Source organism: Aphis gossypii, unplaced genomic scaffold (assembly GCF_020184175.1).
Source record: "Aphis gossypii isolate Hap1 unplaced genomic scaffold, ASM2018417v2 Contig00367, whole genome shotgun sequence".
Lineage (NCBI taxonomy): Eukaryota > Metazoa > Arthropoda > Insecta > Hemiptera > Aphididae > Aphis > Aphis gossypii.
The window spans coordinates 1-21,965 of record NW_026083080.1 but is presented as its reverse complement, the minus strand read 5'-3'; the positions used below and the strand labels follow the sequence as shown (position 1 = coordinate 21,965).

Sequence of the window (21,965 nt, the reverse complement as noted above, 5' to 3'; positions counted from 1 at the left end):
AGTGCATTTTGAGCAAGACAATTAAGCTGAACAATTGATCACTGAACCGTAATAATAATTTGAAAACAAATTGTTGAGTAAAATTAATAAATCAAAATACAATATTATTAATACATGGCTACAGTATATTAAAAATAGTGTTAGGTAAATATAAGTCAATATTGACTAAATATTTGTTAAACACATCAATTAAATATTGGTAAAAAAATCTTAACTAAATATTAGTTGTCAATGTTAATTAAATAAATAATTTTGGTTCATTCAATATTAACTGAATATTGTTTAATATTTAAAAATGTATCCTTAATCAATAGATAATGTTTAATCAACATTGATTTTTTTTAATGTTTATAAATAAATATTTGCTTAACATAATTAAATGATAGTTTGTTACTTGGGTGACATGTACTTTGTAATGTCTTAGTAGGGGTGTTTAACACTGAGTTATTACTGTTAACCGTCTCATTATCGTTTACAGATAAATCTAAAATAATATTAATCTTGTATTAAATTTTCAACTCTTAGTTACTTATAAAAACATTTTTATGAATTATACCTACAAAATAATTTGTCAAATATTCATGATTAAACGAATTTTTGTCAATATTTGAACTTCAAATGTTAATAAAAAAAAATTTGTACCAATGTATTCTTATAATTATTGAATCACTATAAGAATAACTTATGAGGAACTTTGTATTAAATTTTAATGTATTTGACTAGGTCAAAAAATTGTTATCAATATTTATAAAAAAAAAAAATAAACAAAAACGAATATTTCAAATGCCTATAAATAGCATTAAAATATTTTGAAAATTAAATCATGTAAATAAAACGCCAATCTAAATAACTGGTAAAATTTTCAAGTATCTACGACTTATACTTTTTGAATAATAACAAATATTTAAAATCGCCTGAGGATAAATCGTTACGTTACGCTATTTCTAAAAATTTAAAATTCAAACGCACTTAAAATTTTTCCTATAATAATGCTTAGAGTTTTTTTCAATTTTTTTGAAAACTGTTGGAAAATGTTTATTTTTGACCTCTATAATGCACTAAAGATTTTCACTTTTACATCGGAAACCACCCCCATAGTTTGAAATTAGAGCATTATTTTGACTAGTTATGCTGTACACAGACACACAAAAAAACACATAGGTACATAGACACATCATTGTAAAATCAATACATTCATCAATTCGTTCAGAATCAAAAAATATTGTGTTTATGTATTTTCTAGATTTTTTAATTTTTTGGTGGTAGATAATATTATATAAATAAATAATCATTCTAACTGCTTTATAATTGATTATTATTTTTTTTATTAGTATCGGTGATATTTATATGCGCTCCAAAAGATTTAACCATATAATATTATAATATAATATATGTATTATTATGATTTTTTACCTGATGAATATTTCTTTGGTATTGCATTAGCAATTAATGATTTTGAATTATTCGGATTCATGTACATTTTTTTTTCAAAATGATTAGAGCAAATATATCGTTTTCTTAATTTTTCTGGGCTCATCCCCACTAGAGTAATGTTTCCTAAATGTATATAAATAATTTTGTTTTAGAAACAATTCAACTAAGTAGGTACCTATATCTTTTTTTATAATGTTCTAGATTTAATTTATAGTTTTAATCTTATTATACGAATACTTACCAGAATTCACTATCCATTGTTTGAGCAATTCATTATTGAGTGGAAATCTGTGAAAAATATTATTTGACGATCTTCTGGTTAAATTACAGTTGAAAAAAACACATTTATCACCCGACATTTTAAACAAATATTAAATTATTCAAAAAGTATTTAAATTGTAGTAATTATTAAAATGAATTACACAGGTAACGTATAGTATAGTACTTATACTGAATGACTATAATGTTTGATTGAGAGTAGGTACCTAAGTTTTTGTAATTGATTAATATAACATTTATAAACTTATAATTTAAAAATAGTTTCAATGTATTTCCAAAACACAACATGGTCAGTGGTTCTTAATTTTAGAAAAGGTATCGATGAGAATATTAATATCTACCATTATACAGTCATACAACTATACAAGCGTATGTTTATAAAACCTCAGATAGGTTAATTAATTTCTAAAATTGAGCGTTATATAGAACAGTAAATTCTATTATACAATAATCATTATATTATGAGTAATAGAAATAATGCCTAATATATAGGTATATTAACAACTTAATATTTTGCAATACAAAACAAATTGTTACTATACTATTAGTATTATTACTTATTACTAGTCAATACTATTGACTTTCTTTATATAAATATAATATATATTTTTAAGTTTATCTATTACCTACCCGAATTTGCAATAAATTACAATAAATTGTTATCTTATTTTAAACATTTTGGAGAATAAGGGTGACCTTATATAGGTGACAGGTGTTTAATTCATACAATATTATGAATTATGATTATTAGATCGCTGTTGCGCTCTGTGCTTCTGTATGTGACGTATGTGACATGTGTACATTGTGTTACAACTCATAGTTCGTACCACACGTCATTGCAACTTGCAAGCCAATCAGTTATCAATTTATCATTTAGATGTCAGAATGAATATTCCCAAATCCCAAGATTTATAAAGATCTTTATAGATTTTGGAATATTTCCGCCACTGAAAGGGGAACACTAGCGCTTTTTACAGCGGCCGCCAGTACTACACTCGACGGCGGCAGGTGACTAGAGCGCTTTATAACGGCCGCCGCCACATGGTACGCCACCGAAAACTCGCTCAGTGAGCAATCTATAGTTTATATAATCAATGGTGATATGTATTACTGGGGGAGCGCGGAGTAAGACAGGCCCATGGTTATTTATAAATTGTATTTTTAGTTATTCTTAGTATTCTTATAATTTTATATTAGTTTATCATATTAATATAATCAACATGACAACGCCACTAAGCACTAATCAGTAATCACTAATCACTACGCTTGGCAGAGCCACTGCGTCTACACGTCGATTTATTGTCGTTTTGTCGTATTTCTTTACTTCTCCATTGAGTTAATATTTTATGAAACCATGCCTGGAAACAAATGTCAATATTTTAATTGTTTAAAAACGACAACAAAATTTCCTGGCCTACGAATGTTCAGATTCCCCAAAGATGCAAGAAATGAAATTTGGGTGATTAACTCTGGTAATTAAATATACTTAAATTTAATTAAAATAATTGGGATAATTGAAAACAAACATTATAATATAAATGTATAATCTACAGATATTTTAAATAACCTAGATAACTAACTATCAATATTATAATAACATATTATAGTAGCTAATTTTTTTATTATTTAGATTAAAAATGTCCTCAATTATTTTTTATACAGATTAGGTATAAATGTATAGTTACTATACAATATCGTACTACTGTCAACACATAGTAAATTATAAATTATACATAATACAAATTATAAAATATACATTATACAAATTATAAATTTGTAACCTTCATATTATAAATTATTATTGGTTTAAAAACAACACAAGTTTATTGAATTTATTTCTTTTACTAGTGCAATTTATAGCCATAAAATGATTTTTTGCAAATGCATGCAATCTTATTTTTAAGTACATGCTAACAACTAATTTAATTAGTTCTAATTTATGTGGGAATATTTTCATCTTCACAATCTAATTCACCAAATATTTGAGAATTCTGAGAAAAATAGTTTTTAACTAATATTAAGATTTAGTATTTATTATAAGTGATTAAACATTCGAGTCCAATTTTTTTTGGAACCAACCATAAACAAAATTAAATTATTGAGAGTTATTCCAGTTTTTATTAATACAGTTTTCTTTGTATAAATAAAGGAAATCGTTGTTGTTTTGATTAGTAACTTGACTAGACAAATTATACAATACGTATCTGTGTCAGGAACACTTCAGTTCAAATGATTTCATGCAAGGGAATAAAAAATCATTGAAACCGAGAGCTATTCCATACAGATATAATGTTACATCTGAAGAAGAACCGTCTACATCGGCTGGTACTGGTAAATTGCAATTTTTAATTCCTACTAAAACCTATTATAAACCTAGAGCTGCAGATATTGCAGTAGAATTAGTATTTTCTAGCCCTATTTCTAGTACTTCTTCAATTATGTCTACACCGAAAAAAAGAAAGATATCAAATTTAATTCAAATGCCTAGTCCAAATTTAAAAAAAAAATAGATAATGACTCTCCCAGAAAAATTAAACTAAAACAAAAAATTGAAACAAAATAAAAATTAATACACAATAAAAATACCCATATCTTAAAATTAAAAAAATCTATTTCTAAGTATAAAACTCGTCATAATTTGAATAATCTTATATCTGCTTTTAAATTTCCATCATGTAACTCGAGAGCTATGGTCACAATGCAATTAAAAAATAAACGTCGTACATGGACAAATAATGAAAAAAAACTATCTTTAAATTTATTTTATAAATCACCTACTGCGTATAACTTTTTAAGATTGCAAAAATTAAATTTGCCTTCAACCATTAGACGCTGGATTGGCCAAACAAAATTTTTACCTGGTATCAATAATATATTTTTTAGTCATGTCGAAAAGAAGTAGTTTCAGCACAAATTTTACAAAGAAAAAGCATGTACAGTTTGTTTTGACGAGATGTACATAAAAGAATTATTAGAGTATTCAAAATATTATGATTTCATTGAAGGATTTCAAGACTTAGGGACTTATGGTAGGATAAATAAGAGTGCTAACTGCGTTTTGGTATTTATGGCTCGTGGTATATATACTCAATGGAAATTTCCTATCGCGTATTATCTTGCACATTCCGGCGTAAACAAAAATATTCTAAAAGAATTAATAATTGATATTGTAAAAAAATTATTTGATGTTGGCTTGTGCCCAAAACTTATAGTGTGCAATCAAAGCACATCCAATCAAAGTGCATTAAAACTATTAAATATTTCTGAAGAAAATCCATTTTTTTTTTGTAAATGGCCATAAAATATTTACATTATATGATGTTCCGTATTTATTAAAAAGTGTACGTAACAATTTTATTGAGGCTTGTTTTCAAAAAGATAACAAAATCTTTTCATTTAATGACATTAAAGAAACTTATAAAATAGACAAATCAAATAAAAAAAGTAAAGCACTAATTAAGATTACAGATTCACACATTCACCCAACTTCTTTCCAAAAAATGCGAGTTAAGCTAGCCGTCTAAGTCTTCAGTCATTCTATGTCTTCAGCTATCCGCACTTGTGCAGAAACTGAATAACTTCTCAGTAAAACTGCATTTGATACTGCCGATTTCATCGAATTTATGAATAATTTATTTGATTGCTTAAACAGTAGGTCACTTTTCAGTCATAATCAATATAATGCAGCATTAAATCATTCAGGAACGGTTAAAAAATTCTTATTAGAAGCTTCAAAATACTTTTTAAACTTGACAAAAATTAAAAAAGGAAAAATTTCCCAACCACCGTGTTTTAGAGGATTTACACAAACTATAAACGCAATTTTACAATTTTTTGAGGAGGAAAAATGTAATAATATAGCATTTTTAATAACAAATCGGCTTAACCAGGATGTTCTAGAAAACTTATTCAGTATTTTTCGGCAAAAAGGGGGGTATAATAAAAATCCGACAGCGCGAACCATAAGAACTTCCATTAGAAGTAATTGTATTTTTTCTATATGTACTTTGACAGGAACTAATTGTGAAACACCCCAAGAAACCGATGACCATGACACTATACAATTTGACGTAGTAACTCCATTATGTACCAACACTGATATTATACTATATACGTCTTCTGATACTGAATCAAATATTTCCTTTAATACTGAAGAGTTGTGCCCTGTAGACGAGATTATAACAAATAAAATTACATTGGAAGACTGTTCGGTTACTTATTTTGCCGGGTATCTTGCTTACAAGTGTGATAAAAAATTTAATTGCCACCAATGTAAAAATAATTTATTTACCGATAAAAATTTAAATGAAAAAGACAACTTCTTTTAATAAACAAAAATTATTCATCTTTTGACCAAGATGGGGGACTTAAGGCACCATCATTTTCATTAAATAAAATAATAAATCGTGCTTTAGAAATTTTTGAAAACAATTTTGTAAAAATACAACATAAAAAAAAATTAAATTCAAATTGACACTTAAAATAAAAAACGATATTTTAATTAAAAAAAAGGTTAGATGATCTTGAATCTTGTAAAGAACATAAATTGTATATTATAGACACATTATTGATTTGTAAAATATTTAAAAAAAACTCAAAGTTACTCAACTACGTCTCAGTTTGCTAAAATTTCCAAACTAAAAATATTAAATCATATTTGAAATTCTCTATTAACTTTTAATATCATAATTTTTATCCCCGTTTTTCCCTATGCCATGGCTTATCTGTTTATTCTATAATCAATGATAATAGTAATAGTAGTGGACAGCGCCTGTGATAACAAGAGTATTGTAGCCATTGAACTCTATATGATAACTGGAATGCTCACCAGTTATAAGACCAATATAAACATAACCGAGATAGCGTGTTAGAAAAAGACAGCAGATAAGAATGGTGTTGCTATCTTTTTTTATCACACATAGTTATATGAATTGATTACCAATACATTTTAAATTCGTTGTTCGTTTAACTTTTTGAGTGTTTTGACTTTTGTTCTGCCTTCTGCGTTTTCAAAGATTTAAAAAAAATTAAAATAGTGTGTACTGTGCAGTTAAGACTTAAAATGGTGAATTTTTGTAGTGCCTTTAATTGTGCTAGCTCTAGTGATGTTAGAAAAGACTTATCATTTCACAAGTTAGTATTAAGTTATTATATAGTGTTATTAATTTTACTCATTGATCATTTTAAATAGATTTACATCTATTATTTTAATATTTAAGGTTCCCTCTTAAAGATAAAGAGAGGCTTCAAAAATGGGTGCATGCTGTTCGAAGGAAAGATTTTAAACCTAATTCCAATACAACTTTATGTAGTTTACATTTCAATGAAACTGACTTCTATTTAGCAGTTTTAAGTGGGAAAAAAATGTTAATAAAATCTGCTGTGCCAACTATATTTAATTTCCCAAATCATTTAATTCCAAAAATTAAAGAAAGGAGAATTCAGCAACGAGAAGTAAGTTAATTATACAATTAATAAAAACAAGTATTTATATATTTTTTATATTATTACATGGCCATTATGTATTAGGAATTTTGTGTTCTTTGATAAAATTGTTGGATAAATGTATTTTTAAGGACACAACCACAACAATAGCCGTTCAAAATAATGATAATATGTTATCTACTTGTAAAACAGAGACAAAGTTTGTAGAAGTTGGCGTACAGACAAAATTAACTGGGGAAGAATTCGAAAAAACATTAAATGATTTACGTCGAGACAAAAGGATTTTGCAACAGAAATTAAGTAGAAGAGATAAACGAGTAAGTAATATGCGTGCAATGTTAAATTTATTAAAAAATAATCACTTAATTGGAGATACTGTTGAAGATATTTTTAAGAATCAATTTGATTCTTCTTTACCTTTCGCTTTATTTAAAAATGAAATTGCTAACGTAAATAATGCTTCAAACCATAAGTTATACTCAGAAGAAATACGGGAATTTTGTTTAACGTTACATTGCTCTTCCCCACGAGCATATGAATTTATAAGGCAAAGAAGTACACTACCAGATCCTTCTACTATTCGTAGATGGTTAGCAACTAAACATTGCAACCCTGGTATTTTACATGAAGTAATTGACTATTTTAAACATAAATTAAAGTCTGAGACATCTAAATTTTTGCATGTAAAAGATATTGCTTTGATTTATGATGCTATGTCAATTAGAGAAGAATTTTGGCCTAATAAAAGTGGACAAGTGTATAGATATTGTGATCTTAGTGGCATTGCACACACAGACAATGAAGTGTTAGCCAAAGAAGCACTAGTTTTCATAATTAGTAGTCTAAATATAAAATTTAAGTGTCCAGTTGCTTATTTTTTATTAATAAAATAAATGCTACAGTACAAAGCCAATTATCACTTGCTATCATCTCAGTTCTTTATGAGGCTGGAATCACAGTTAGATCTCTGACCAGTGATGGAACAACCACAAATTTAAAGACCTATGCAATTTTAGGTTGTAGCTTAGATCATGCAAATTATCAATCTTCTTTTCCTCATCCAGATGAACCTCTTATAAATATTTATTGTATTGTTGACCCTTGCCATCTCATGAAAATTTGTAGAAATTGTATGGCTGAATTAAGTTTATCTCACTCAGGCAATAAGATATTATTTGATTATGTAAAAAAACTTCATGAAATTCAGCAAATTGAAAATTTGAAATTTGCCAATAAATTAAGTTCATTACATATATTTTATAAAAACAAAAAAATGAGTGTTCCTTTAGCAGTACAGGTTTTGAGTAGCAGCGTAGCTGATGCATTACAATTCTTACAGTCAAATAATAATGATTTTAAAGATGCTACTGCTACTATTGAATTTATCAGAATTTTCGATAGACTATTTGATATTATGAATGCTAAAAATAGTTTTGGTAAAGGATTTAAGTCTCCTATAAAATTGAGTAATAGATTTGTTTGGGAAGAAATATTTGAGAGCTCCAAGAGTTATATCTTACAATTGAAATGCGAGGAAAAGGATATTTTACAACACCGTAGGAAAACCTTTAAATTAGGTTTTTTGATTAATATTTTTATCTATAAAAATGTAGCATTAGATTTATTAACAAGAGAAAATGAACCATTATTATATTTCCTACCTTATAAAACATCCCAAGATCATGCAGAAATTACATTTTCATGTATTAGATCTACAGGGGGTTGGAACAATAATCCTTCTGCTCTTCAATTCAAATGGATTATTCGTAAAATGTTGTACAGAAATTCGGTTTTACCCAGTAAAAATGCCAACTGCCAAGATTTAGAAGATAAAAATGAATCCATTTCTATTGGAATTTTTTCTCTGTCACACGAAAAAAGTTTTAATGTTGAAAAAGAATTTATTATTGAAGAATCTATCGATGAAGAGGGGTGGTCATTTTCATACCTAGATGACAATACATTTAGTCATTACCAAAAAAATATTTTATATTATATAGCAGGAAATGCAGCTAATAAATTTATTGAAAAGTTCCCATGTACATTTTGTGAAGATATAATTTTAAATAAAGATATTTTTAGTAAGGATCATAACTATTCATTAATGCCTGTAACAGATTATGTTTGTTTTACACATTTTAAAAATCGAGGCAAACTGAAATTTGTATCAATGTTTATTTTTGATATAATATTATTCACTGAAAAATGTTACAAGTTTATTCTGCAAATATAAAAAATAATAACTTTTAAAAAGATATTATATTAAAAGTGCATAGACAATTTTTGGATCAAGTAAAAAATGTAAATCCTATACATCCAATTATTGATACCTGCACTTTAGAATTACACGAAATGAAAATAGTAAAATTTATATCTTCATATTATTGTACATTAAGAGTCCATACTCAGTGTAAAAAATTGACACAACAAAATCAAGGTTTAAAATCATCCCTTAGGCATAAATTGAACAAACTTATTTTATTTAATCATGTTTAACCTGAGTTTTATACATTGGTTACATGTGTTTACAAAGTTATTTTGTGTGTTATAATATATAACCAGTTTATATTTAATTATACTTTTATATCCAATTTTTAAATTTTTTTTGTATACAATACAAGGATTTCAGCACTCTTGTCATTGAAAATTGTGCATGTTTAATACTTTTATATAAGCTTGTTTTATTTTATAATTAATATATATTTTCATTGTATGCTTTTATTTCAACACTACTGCTCATATATGCACCTATTTTTCATAATATAACATTGTTAACTTGTAGTGTATGCTTTTATTTTAATATGCTTTATGCTTAATGCTTTAAAATTTAATAAATCTATTTATTTTAAACTATTGTATTTTACAATGGTTTCTTATTTAAATGAATATTTTGATAGTTTATTTTAACTGTAATACCTTTTTTTATTAATTTATAGTTTTATTGTCATTACAGGAAAAATATCTAGCTGAAGTAACTCAACATAAGTTACATTAGTTAACATAACAGATCATATAACTCCAAGGTTATGAATATAGTTAAAGTATCTACAAAGTATCATAGTATCTTTAAATATTTATTTATTTTAAGAAATTTTGGCCATGAAATATAACAAAAATGTATTGCAGATTTTGTTTACTGGATATTTCCAGTATTAATATTTCCTAAATTATAAATTTACAATATTAAGCCTAAGTTAGGAAAGTAGTAAGTACAATCTAAAGTAAGTAGTAGATATAGCTCCAGATGAATAGCGTAAGTACTTGTTATATTATTTTAAATTATAATTATAAATTAATAAACTATTTATTTGTTATTTATATTTTATTAAATTAATAAAAAATATTTTGTGGAAGTTTTTTTTTTTTTTTTATAATTTTATAATTTTTTTATACTTCTTAGCATAATAAGTATAAGTGAAAAGAGACAGAAAACATGGTATGCGTGATTAAGAAGTCACCCACTAGTGACTCTTTGCTTGAGGAGATTTAGGAAGATAAAGTAATAGGTAAGCAGGGCCATATTTATGCAAGGACAAATAGGACATTTGCACTGGGCCCACTCGTCAGAGGGGCCCACCGACTTCGGTCATATAAAACTAATTATATACCGTTTTATCATAATATTTTGGGAAAACACAATTTTACTTGGATATATTGCTGGGATATACAGTTTGTAAAAAGTATAATGGGGATTTCTCGAAAACGACTGCTTTAATCAGCATTGACGATAACAAAATCTCATTATCGTTATTATCGTCGCAATATTATATAATAATAATATAATAATATATTATTAATAATCGTAATATAAATATATAATACTATTGACGATGTCTTGTATAGTTATTAGTTGCGCGATGCATTCAGTCCTACGATTAACGTCAGTCGTAATTATTGTATATTAATTAATTATTAGTCATTTGTGAATTATTTTTAATAATTTAAAATGTCAAAAAAATATTTGAGTGGTTCAATGAAGAGAAAATTAAAGGATCAACGAGATCAAGAAACAAAAAAATTACACGGTTGTTTGGATAAATTTACGTTTAGAACTAATTTATCTATTAGCGTACAATCGCCAGGTAATACATCTTTAATAACAATCTGAAGTCGTAATCTTTTATTTACTATTATTAGTATAAATATCACAAATTATTATTTTTAGAGACAGACGTCACTGAAAAATGTACCAACGAAAATGAAACTACCGATCATGAAAAATCTGTTGAAGTCTGTAGTACTACCAGTACTAATAATTCCGATGAAAAATTTGCAATTGATAATACTAATGTAACTGCTAGAACTGAGGTATGTTTAATCGATAATATTGATAATAATGACATAATATTAAACCCAGATTTACCACCAAACCATTTTGCACGATTTTCCGATGATATTTCAACATAGCCACCAATAATTTCGGAAAGCTTTAGTGAATATTTCACTTTAAATACTCCAAAACAAAATATAGATTGTATTCATAATTCAAAAAAAACTATTCGAGGAGTTCTACGAAAATTAACAAAAGAACATTTTTATTTAATTAAAAAAAGTGGTCATGAAATACATAGAAAATAGTTGATATATTCACCATCGGCTGTTAGTTTATTTTGTTACATTTGTAAGCTATATTCACCAAATAACACGCTGTTATGTAAAGAGGGCTTTAGTGATTGGCAACATATTAAAGAACGACTTAGAGAACATGAAAATTCATTTATTCATAGAAAAGCCATTTGTGATTTTTCAAATCGCTCTATAGATATTAAACGTATTGATTGTCAACTAGTTTTACAATACAAAAAATATGTTCAGTATTGGAGGGACGTTCTAAAACGAACAGTAGCAGTTGTTCAATATTTAGCTCAAAGAGGGTCAGCATTTTTTGGAGAAAATGAAATTATAGGAAATGCGCATAATGGAAATTTTTTGGGTATTATGGAGTTAATAGCAAAGTTTGATCCATTTTTAAAAGAATATCTCAATAATTATGGAAACGTTGGTAGTGGTAAAACAAATTATATTTCATCATACACAGTTCGTGAAATCATAATTTTAATGGGAGATAAAGTTTTAAAACATATTATAGATGAAGTAAAAAATGCAAAATATTTTGGAATGATTGTTGACTCCACACCTGATATCACTCACATTGATCAATTAGCCATTGTATTGCGATATGTTAATTGTGATGGACAACCAGTTGAACGTTTTTTTAAAATTTCAAGATATTTATGGGCATACAGCCGAGTATCTAACCACTACTATAGTTGAAATAATTAAGAACTTTGGTATAGATATTAAAAACTGTGTTGGACAGTCGTATGACAATGTCAGTAATATGGCTGGAAAGTACTCAGGATTACAAACAAGGATAAGAACACTAGCTCCTTTTGCATTATTTTTACCGTGTGCGGCACACTCGTTAAACCTGGTCGGTGTTCATGCAGTTGAATATTTTAGTATAGTTCAATCTGTTTATAACTTTTTTTCGTCTTCAACTCATCGTTGGAGACTTTAAAATCAACATCTAAAACGCAATGAAACGTTAACTATTAAATCGTCTTCAGAAATACGGTGGTCCGCAAATGCTAATGCAACTAAAGCATTACGACAAAACTATACTCATATTTTGTCTATTTTGTTAGAAATATCTCAAGATAAAAATGAAAACGGCAATACTCGATTTGATGCAATAAACATTTTGAAAAAATTGAAAAAAAGGGAAACCGCTATATTAACTATTGTGTGGAATGTTATATTACAACGAATAAATATAACATCAAAAAATCTTCAAAGTTCAACAGAAAATTTATTTTCAATAGTGCCCTTATACAGCTCCTTAATAGATTTCATACAGTATGTTCGCGAACACTTTGATGATTATGAAAGCAAATCTATAGAACTTTTAGAAAAGGATATTGAATATCAGAGTTCAAGAAAAAAAAAGACACCAAAAAGTAGACACTTAGATGACACTGATTCTGAAGAAAGACAATTAGATTCTAGAGCAAAGTTTATTAGTGATATTCATTATGTTATTTGTGATAAATTTATAGCTGAATTGAATAAACGAAAAATGGCTTACATTGAAGTAGAAAGAAAAATTTGGATTTTTATTCAATAAAAATCCTGATAGAAATGAAATAAACAATCATATAAAAAATTTACAATCAATGTATGCAAATGAACTAGATTTGGATCCCGATAATTTTGAAGATGAATGGTTTCAATTTCATTGGTTAATTTCTTCTCATCAAATATCAAGAAATCCCGCGGCCCAATTTAAATTCATTAAAAATATGCAAATATCACATGCATTTCAAAATGTGGAAACGTGTCTTCAAATTTTTCTTACAATGCCTGTTACAAATTGGTCTAGTGAACGATCATTTTCTTCATTAAAAAGAATTAAAAATAGATTACGATCTACATTGAGCCAAGAAAATATAGACGCTCTAGGAATATTATCTATTGAAAGTGATATCACAGCAAATCTGAATTTTGATGATGTTATTGACCACTTTTCAAAGCAGAAAGCAAGGAAATGTTTATGAAAACTGAAATAAAATTAGATTTAAAACATTGAACGTAAAAATATTTAATTATATGTATAGTGTAATACCTATCTAATAAAAAATACTAATTTTAAAAAAAGCTTGTTTTTTATAATAATTATGTTACTTGTTTTATTTGAATAAATATTAAAAATAATAATCATATTTTTAACAATACAATTTTATTCTATGCTCCAACTACTCATATACTAATTAGATATCTACAGCATAAGTTTAAAAATATATTATGCGTACATTTTTTATTTTAGCATTGAAGAAAATAGAGATCGAACATTTGGGGCCCAAAATTGTAAACTGTACAGGGCCCATGAATTGGTAAATCAGGCCCTGTAGGTAAGTATATATATATATTTTTTTTTCCTGGGAGAGGAAGAGTATGAGTGACTTATTGTAAAAGATCTCTACACCATCTCCTTTTCAGTCGACGGCAAGGATTATCAGGAAGTGTTAAGTTATTTAAGTTACTGATTAGTGGATTATTATGGTTTGCCAGACGTGGGAAGAATCGCCTATTTTGTGGAAGTTAAAAATAATAATGAGGTGCAACTACATTTTAAGAACCAAACTAAAATAATATCGCGGTAAAATATGAAATTAAGATATTAGCGCCATGTGTAAGACAAAGATAGTAACACCATTAGTATGTGCTATCTCATTCTAACATCCTCTTTCGGGCAACACTGCTTGGTGAGCATTTCAGTTATCATATAGAGTTCAATGATTGTAGCACGTCACCTTGATAGTAGGTATACTAATAGTATATTATATCACTACTCATATGAATAATTCTTATAATGCACCATGTAGAAATATTGTTATTCGCGTAAAATTATTGGTATAAAACATACCGTTAACATAAACACTAACATTAACTTAACGTTGACATATAACATATGTAAAGCAGGGCGTTTCCGTGGATTTTTTATCACATTCAGCGGAAAAACAGGTTATATTTTCATAAATATGTAGATTATTATAATAAGATCACGCCACTCTAAATGAAACCTAAATTATGATTATTAATAATACTAATCCCTGGACGACATTGAGAACTCATATAAATACGAGTAGAGAAACTAGTATTATTTCGAAAGTACCGAGCGTATAAATATACCGCATCATATCATTCACCGCACACTATTCAGCACATAGACACACGGAAAAAAGTGTTTTTAATATTTCAACTTCTCAAAGAATATTGTAAGTATATATCATTAAACATAAAATATAAAATAGTTATAAAATCTATTTTTTTTTTTTTTTTACTTATCTAAAAACATCAACAGTTTTATTGTAAACATTGAACAACGGTCTCACAAACTTATAATATATCATAACACATCACGACGCTCAACACAAACACACACGGAAAAAGTTCAATTTTTTTTCAAATATTTCAACTTCACAAAATAACAATGTAAGTATATATCATTAGTATAGATATTATTTTTATATAAAAAAAAATATATGTATAGGCAGATAGGTGTACGTTACCTACATATAGAACGATTCAAACGAATACACGCACATTATTATTGTATACGTGTACAATATTCAATTAAAAATTGTTTTTAAAATATAAATTACAGTATGTCTTCAATCGTTTCAAACAATACATGGGATAGAAAAATCAACAATGTTCTAGAATCTTTAGAATATTATCGTACTAACCCAGAAATCACCTTTAGATTAGTAGGAGATTATTACCCATTTATGGTAAAGGATCATGTATTAAATATTTTAACCGATCCACTTCGAAATTATACATTAGTTGAACTGTCTATACAAAATGTAGGAACATAAAAGTGGTGTAACAGTGCATGTTATCATGATGAAAGATCTGGCGGTTTCCAAACTTACAATTCTATATACCAGTTTGTTCGATTTAAAGATATAGAAGCGTTTAAAAATTATTGTTATTATTAGGGCTGGGCCGATATGCAAACCGATATCGATTATCGGCCGATATTGGCAATATCGGTTTTATCGGTATCGGTTTTTTTTTTAAACCGATATTTGAACCGATATGAAAAAAAAAACAATTTATCATTATATATAATCTAATATTATCTGCTCTGCGCGCGGTAATAACCACGGCTATTGATACTATTAATAGTATCTATAGCCGAGGTTATAATTGTAATCACTAAACGTATTTGCAATCATATTGATATTTTATCTTTTTTTTTCAATAACCACCAGCAAATATGCGTGGCTGAAAAGCTTGTTTAATATCATATTATCATATTGTTTTCACTATTCACTTTTCATGTTAACTGTGTGAAGTGAAGTATTAAGACTTCGACTAAATATTAAACTATTAAGTTAAAAGTAAAAACCAACATGACCTCTGTAGCAGGGGCGGACTGGCTGGGGGGGAAGGTGGCATTACCCGCCCAGACCCCCTAGAAATTTTTGTACTTGGGCCTTTCATTTTCAACAATTTAATGTACCTATTTAATTATATTTTTTTTTATAGCAATATTATTATATGGATTATACCTTTCGCTATTTATTATTTCAACTGTAAAGTGTAAATAATGAAAAATATAATTCTATATTCTATGTAACTATAAATAATATAATAATAATTATAGTAAATTATAGCCTATAGGTTGTTTGGGAAATTAGGAATAACAACTAATTGTGGAACGGATGTCGATAACGATAAGAAATTTTTATAAATAACATTTAATAGAAGACTATTATTAGGGAAGATATTGAATTTACGAAACAGAATAAACATTAAATATTTATAAATATTAAATTATAATCCGTTGTCATACAAATACAACCATACTTTAACGCTGTGTCCTACGTAAGACCTGCGAACGCGAATTTGCGATTGATGCGTACGAATTCGCGTTAGCCGCATTCGCCGCCCGTAATCATGTCCTACGCGAGCGCGGCGAATATTGTATGTCAATAATATATTAATATTATCAACTCACCAGGGGGTCTATTCTTAAAATCATACGAATGAGATTCGTATACGAACGATTCACACGATATATTTCCGTATACGAAGAGAAAATGGTATTCTTAAATCATTTTTATTCGTATACGAATCCGCGTTCTCCAAAACGTTCGTTTAGGAATACCGTCCTAATGGTACACAACGGCAACGTCGCAAAATATGTTTTTTCGTCATGGAAAGTAAAATAAATTGTTTAGAATAATAAAGTATCATGAACGTTAGCGGCTTAGCGCTCATTACGAATCATTAGCGTATATAGACATGTAGTCTTGACTGCCTTGTACGTTGTAATTTGTATTTTTCTTATATTTATCTATAATATTTTATTAAAATGTCTTCCGAAAAAAGAAAGAAAAGTCATTCCGTCACCAATGACCAAAAGACAGCGATGGTTGAATTTTTATCGAGTCATTCGGACTTACTAAAAGGAAAACACACAGCTACTTTTACCCAAAATATTGCCGTACAACAGTGGCAAGAATTAACCTATATTTTAAATGCAATTCCAGGCCCAATAAAAGAATGGAAAACCTGGCGTAGAGTACGTACATTAAATTACAATTTATAATATATAAATATATACCTAATTTATGATTGAAGGAATAGGATGCAAAGTATATAGGTACCATATTTTAATCACTTCGATATACGTAATATAAAATATTTAAGTAGATATGTGTGTGCAAAACTTGCGATTTAAGCTGTGTGTAGTAAACCATCACCTACATTCATTTGCATACATTTAATTTACATTCATTGCCTACATAATAGATTTTAAATCATATTAATATTTAATAATAACTACCTACAGAGTTTAAAATTTAAATGAACATTATTTATTTTTCGAACCATTTAAAAATCAGTTAATTAGATATTATTAGAGTAAAGTATAATATATATTAAATGTAGATCTATAAATGTACATTTCTGAACTTAGTGAGATATCTACATACCTCTATAAAACAATAATTTGTAGACGTGGCAAGATCTTAAAGCTGATGCAAAATAAAAACAGGCACAGCTTAATAAAAGCTTGAGAGGGACTGGTGGAGGACCATCTACTGCTCGCCAACTTGATAAGTTGAGTGAAACTATCGTTGGCATAATAGGAGAGGTACCAATCTCTGGAGACCCATTGATTGCCGAGTCAACGGTTTTCTTTGATTTTGGTGATGAATCAATATGTAATATATACCTATATTTGAATTGAATAGAAATTAAACATAATATTTTTTTAGAAAATATATACCTAGTGACATCAAATCAAAGTTGATTGTTGAAAATCAAGATGAGGCAGAAAGGTTATATACCTAATGTAAAATGCTAGTTTCTCTTAATGACATTATTAAAAACATTTTTTTTTTTTTTACATAGAAAAAAAAATATTCCATACACTCTATTGATTCGTTTGAAAACAATATATTTAAACCGTCTTCCTCGAATACCACTGTTATTAACGCTACGTAAGTGACAACTTCATTATTGACACTTTTAGACAGTTAATTAAAAAATCTATGAGCAAATTGTATTTAACATTTAAAGCATATCATAGTTCAATACGTGTTTGTCTTTATTTAATAGTGAAATTGTTGAAGAATCGAATAATATTAATAATAAACGACCATATGAGGTAGCTTTTGTAGAAGAAAATAGTAAAGACCAATAAAAAAGTAATATTTGTTAAAATATTATGTTTAAATTGCTATGATGCATACGTATATTTGCTTATTTAGAAGCATATTACTTAAAAAGTATATTTTTGTTATACTTATTAAATGGAATTTTCTTCGCATATTTTAATGTAGGTATAAGTACATATTTTGATAATTTATTGTTCTATAATGACGTTTTAAAAGGCATATTAATAAAATAATAATAATAAAAACATATTTTATAATTATTTAAAGCATAATAATATGGGCGTAACTTGTGCAATTTTTATGGGGGGGGCTTTATTTCAAGTCGATATTACCGTATACTTAAAGATACATAGAAACTAAATACATATACTAATAAATACATTTTACAAAATATAAATCTTGCCCCCCCCCCCGAGTTTACGATTATGCATAATATATTATATACCTATTAATGTTTCACCTTATCTAGTTACTAATTTTTTAAATTAAACTAATTCAATTTAAAGTATTTAGATATATTTATAAAATTATAAAATTATTACATACTTTAGCGTACAAAAAAAAATTTACAACAAAACAAAGATTGGAAAACACTGTAAAAGCTGTAGGGACATTAGGAGAAGCAAGCAATCAACGCAATGAAATGCTTCAAAATTATTATAACATAAAAATTGAACATATGCAACAAATGTTAAAATTAAAACAACGATCAACAGTTGCTAAAGAACGTATATGTGTGGCACAAAAAAAAATTGCTGATGCTCTGAGCAAATTTACTGTGCCACATGAATAAGTGATACTGTGTATTTTAAGAACAAGAAATCAGTAGTGTTTTATTTCTTACGGTCATTTTTTATTGACTTATTATTTTTATGATGATTTATTAAATAATTTTTAATTCTTTTTTACATTTGACAATATAAACAATAAAAGAAAAAAAATTATAAACATAAAGTACACTTAAATTTAATTTATAATTAAAATAACATATTAATTTTAATTATATATTATAAAATCATTTACGAATATAAAATTTGGTATACATATATTTAGCTATGGTCATAAGTAACGTCGAATATCGACCGTATCATATTATATTATATAATATAATATAATATTATTATTAGCAAATTTACTGTGCCACATGAATAAGTGATACTGTGTATTTTAAGAACAAGAAATCAGTAGTGTTTTATTTCTTACGGTCATTTTTTATTGACTTATTATTTTTATGATGATTTATTAAATAATTTTTAATTCTTTTTTACATTTGACAAATATAAACAATAAAAGAAAAAAAATTATAAACATAAAGTACACTTAAATTTAATTTATAATTAAAATAACATATTAATTTTAATTATATATTATAAAATCATTTACGAATATAAAATTTGGTTATACATATATTTAGCTATGGTCATAAGTAACGTCGAATATCGACCGTATCATATTATATTAATATCTATTATCTATCACGTTATCGGTATTCCGAACATTACCTACAATAAATAAAATAAAAAAAAACAATATTAATTGTTCTAAATATCTATTATAATAAACTACTCAGTACCTAGACCTATTATAAATTATATTAAATTGTAAATATATTATACAATATACCTAATATGTTTCATAAAATAAAGAATTATCATTTTAATATATATCCTGATAATAAGAAATTTATTTCTAGCACCTATATAATTGAACATTGTATAATAATTTACTGAAATCAATTAAAAACAATATTTACATTTTTCTCAATCAGTAAACAATCTATTTACTATATTTTGACGGAAACGCTGACCAGCTATAAGCTCTTGGTTCTGCCTATTTGGTACATCATCATTATGTTCCTCCATAGGAAAATGATAGAGGCCTAATTCTAAATCCGCAACTTCATCATTATCGCCATCTATTATAGGCACGTTTTCTGAAATGCATAGGTTATGCAATACAACACATGCATTGATTATTTTTGAAGCCTTGCTAGGAGAATAATGTAGTGTTCTATGTTTGAGAAGACAGCTAAAAATAAAATTGTACATATATTAGTTTTAAAAATATATATAAAAATTGTACAAGGTTTACCGAAAACGCATTTTTAAGACTCCATTACATCTTTCAATACAAGATCTTGCGTGACAAAATGTTTTATTAAATCTGTACTCCGGAGTATTAGGTTCAGCGTTTAAAAATGGTGTTAATAACCATGGTCGAAGGGGATATCCTGAATCTCCTATATAAGCATATACATAATACTAATATACTATTCCTATAACAAAATTATTTACTTAATACTATAAAATTAGGTGAGATTCTAACCTATTAGAAAATACGAAGTGAAACCTCGACCATGTAAATCTGTAATAAATTGTTTTACAACACTATCGTTCCATATGTGTGTATCGTGTGTAGACCCAGGCCACCTAGCCGACACATTCAAAATATGTAAGTTTGCATCACATATCTATAAAAAAAATAATAATGATTATTGTTTTAATCGTTTAGTAACTAATTAAACTGCGTAAATGGACTGCATGAATTCAATATATAGGTGTATTCAGTATATATATGTCAACTATGTGTTGTTTACGTTTAACCAATGTACAACATAGTACATTTGCATTCAGCAGAAACCATTTTACGTTGTTAGCTTTAATATTAGTCAATTTGCTTATTATTAAACTCAATGGCAAGAATACCTATATAGGTACTTATAGGGCATCACATAGGATTTATTGAATATTATTATTATAATTTATAAATATTTTAAAGTTCCAAAATATTGTAGATAGGTACTTACAAGTTGAGTATTTATTGAATGATAGCCTTTGCGATTTACATAAATATTTTCTGGGTAAATTGGATCATCTTTTTTAGGAGGTGTTATAGCAATGTGTGTACAATCAATCGCTCCTATAACACCTTGTAATTTATACTTAGAAAAAAATCTAAGAAAATATCAAATAATATAACTCATTATTTTAAAACAATTACTGGAAAATTAATAATAAAATAATATATACTTACCCTGTTCTTACATCATCCAATTCATTAAAGTTATTGGGAAATTTAACAAACTGATTAAAAATTGCAGGATTTGTTATTGCGTTTGTTACTTCTTCAATAACTCTGCTTACTGAAGCTTGAGAAATAGATGTATGCCGGTTTTCACCAACATCTAATTGGTAACTGCCAGCAGCAAAAAATCTTAAAGCAGTAATTACCTAAAAGTAAAATAATTTTCAATTTAAACTAAAAAAAAAAATACATATATTTTTAGCTTGCCATAGGCTAATAACCAAACGGTGATAACTCAATTATTTGAAAATCTATAATTTAGTTGTTTTATTTATTTTATAGTCGTAAGTATCAACCAATTAAATCTATTTTGGATCGTAATTACGTCAATGAAGTGCTGTTTAAACCGTCAAAGCGTATAGGTACTATAGACCTGCAAGGGCCGTATATTTTCGGTTCGGTCCGGTCCATCAATTTTATCCTTAAGCCCGGTCCGGCCCGGTACAAACCATATTGTGAAAAAAAAGCCCAGGCCCGGCCCGAAAATCATATTAAGCTCATAAATGTCTCGTCCGGTGGGCCATTAAT

General features: G+C 27.1%; 1 protein-coding gene and 1 pseudogene across 1 annotated transcript; one reads left to right on the top strand and one right to left on the bottom strand.

Annotated features, from left to right (window-relative positions):
• The first annotated feature begins 6,775 nt into the window (after positions 1-6,775).
• Positions 6,776-7,704, top strand: LOC126553890 (THAP domain-containing protein 2-like; annotated as a pseudogene).
• A 12,300-nt stretch (positions 7,705-20,004) lies between these two features.
• On the bottom strand, positions 20,005-21,583 carry LOC126553891 (putative nuclease HARBI1; the record flags this gene model as incomplete). The annotated part of the gene is made up of 5 exons (XM_050209002.1): positions 20,005-20,381; positions 20,445-20,592; positions 20,679-20,823; positions 21,160-21,307; positions 21,387-21,583. Coding segments are annotated over 5 exons (906 nt in total), but the record flags the coding sequence as incomplete, so codon positions are not given.
• Between the last annotated feature and the right edge of the window lie 382 nt (positions 21,584-21,965).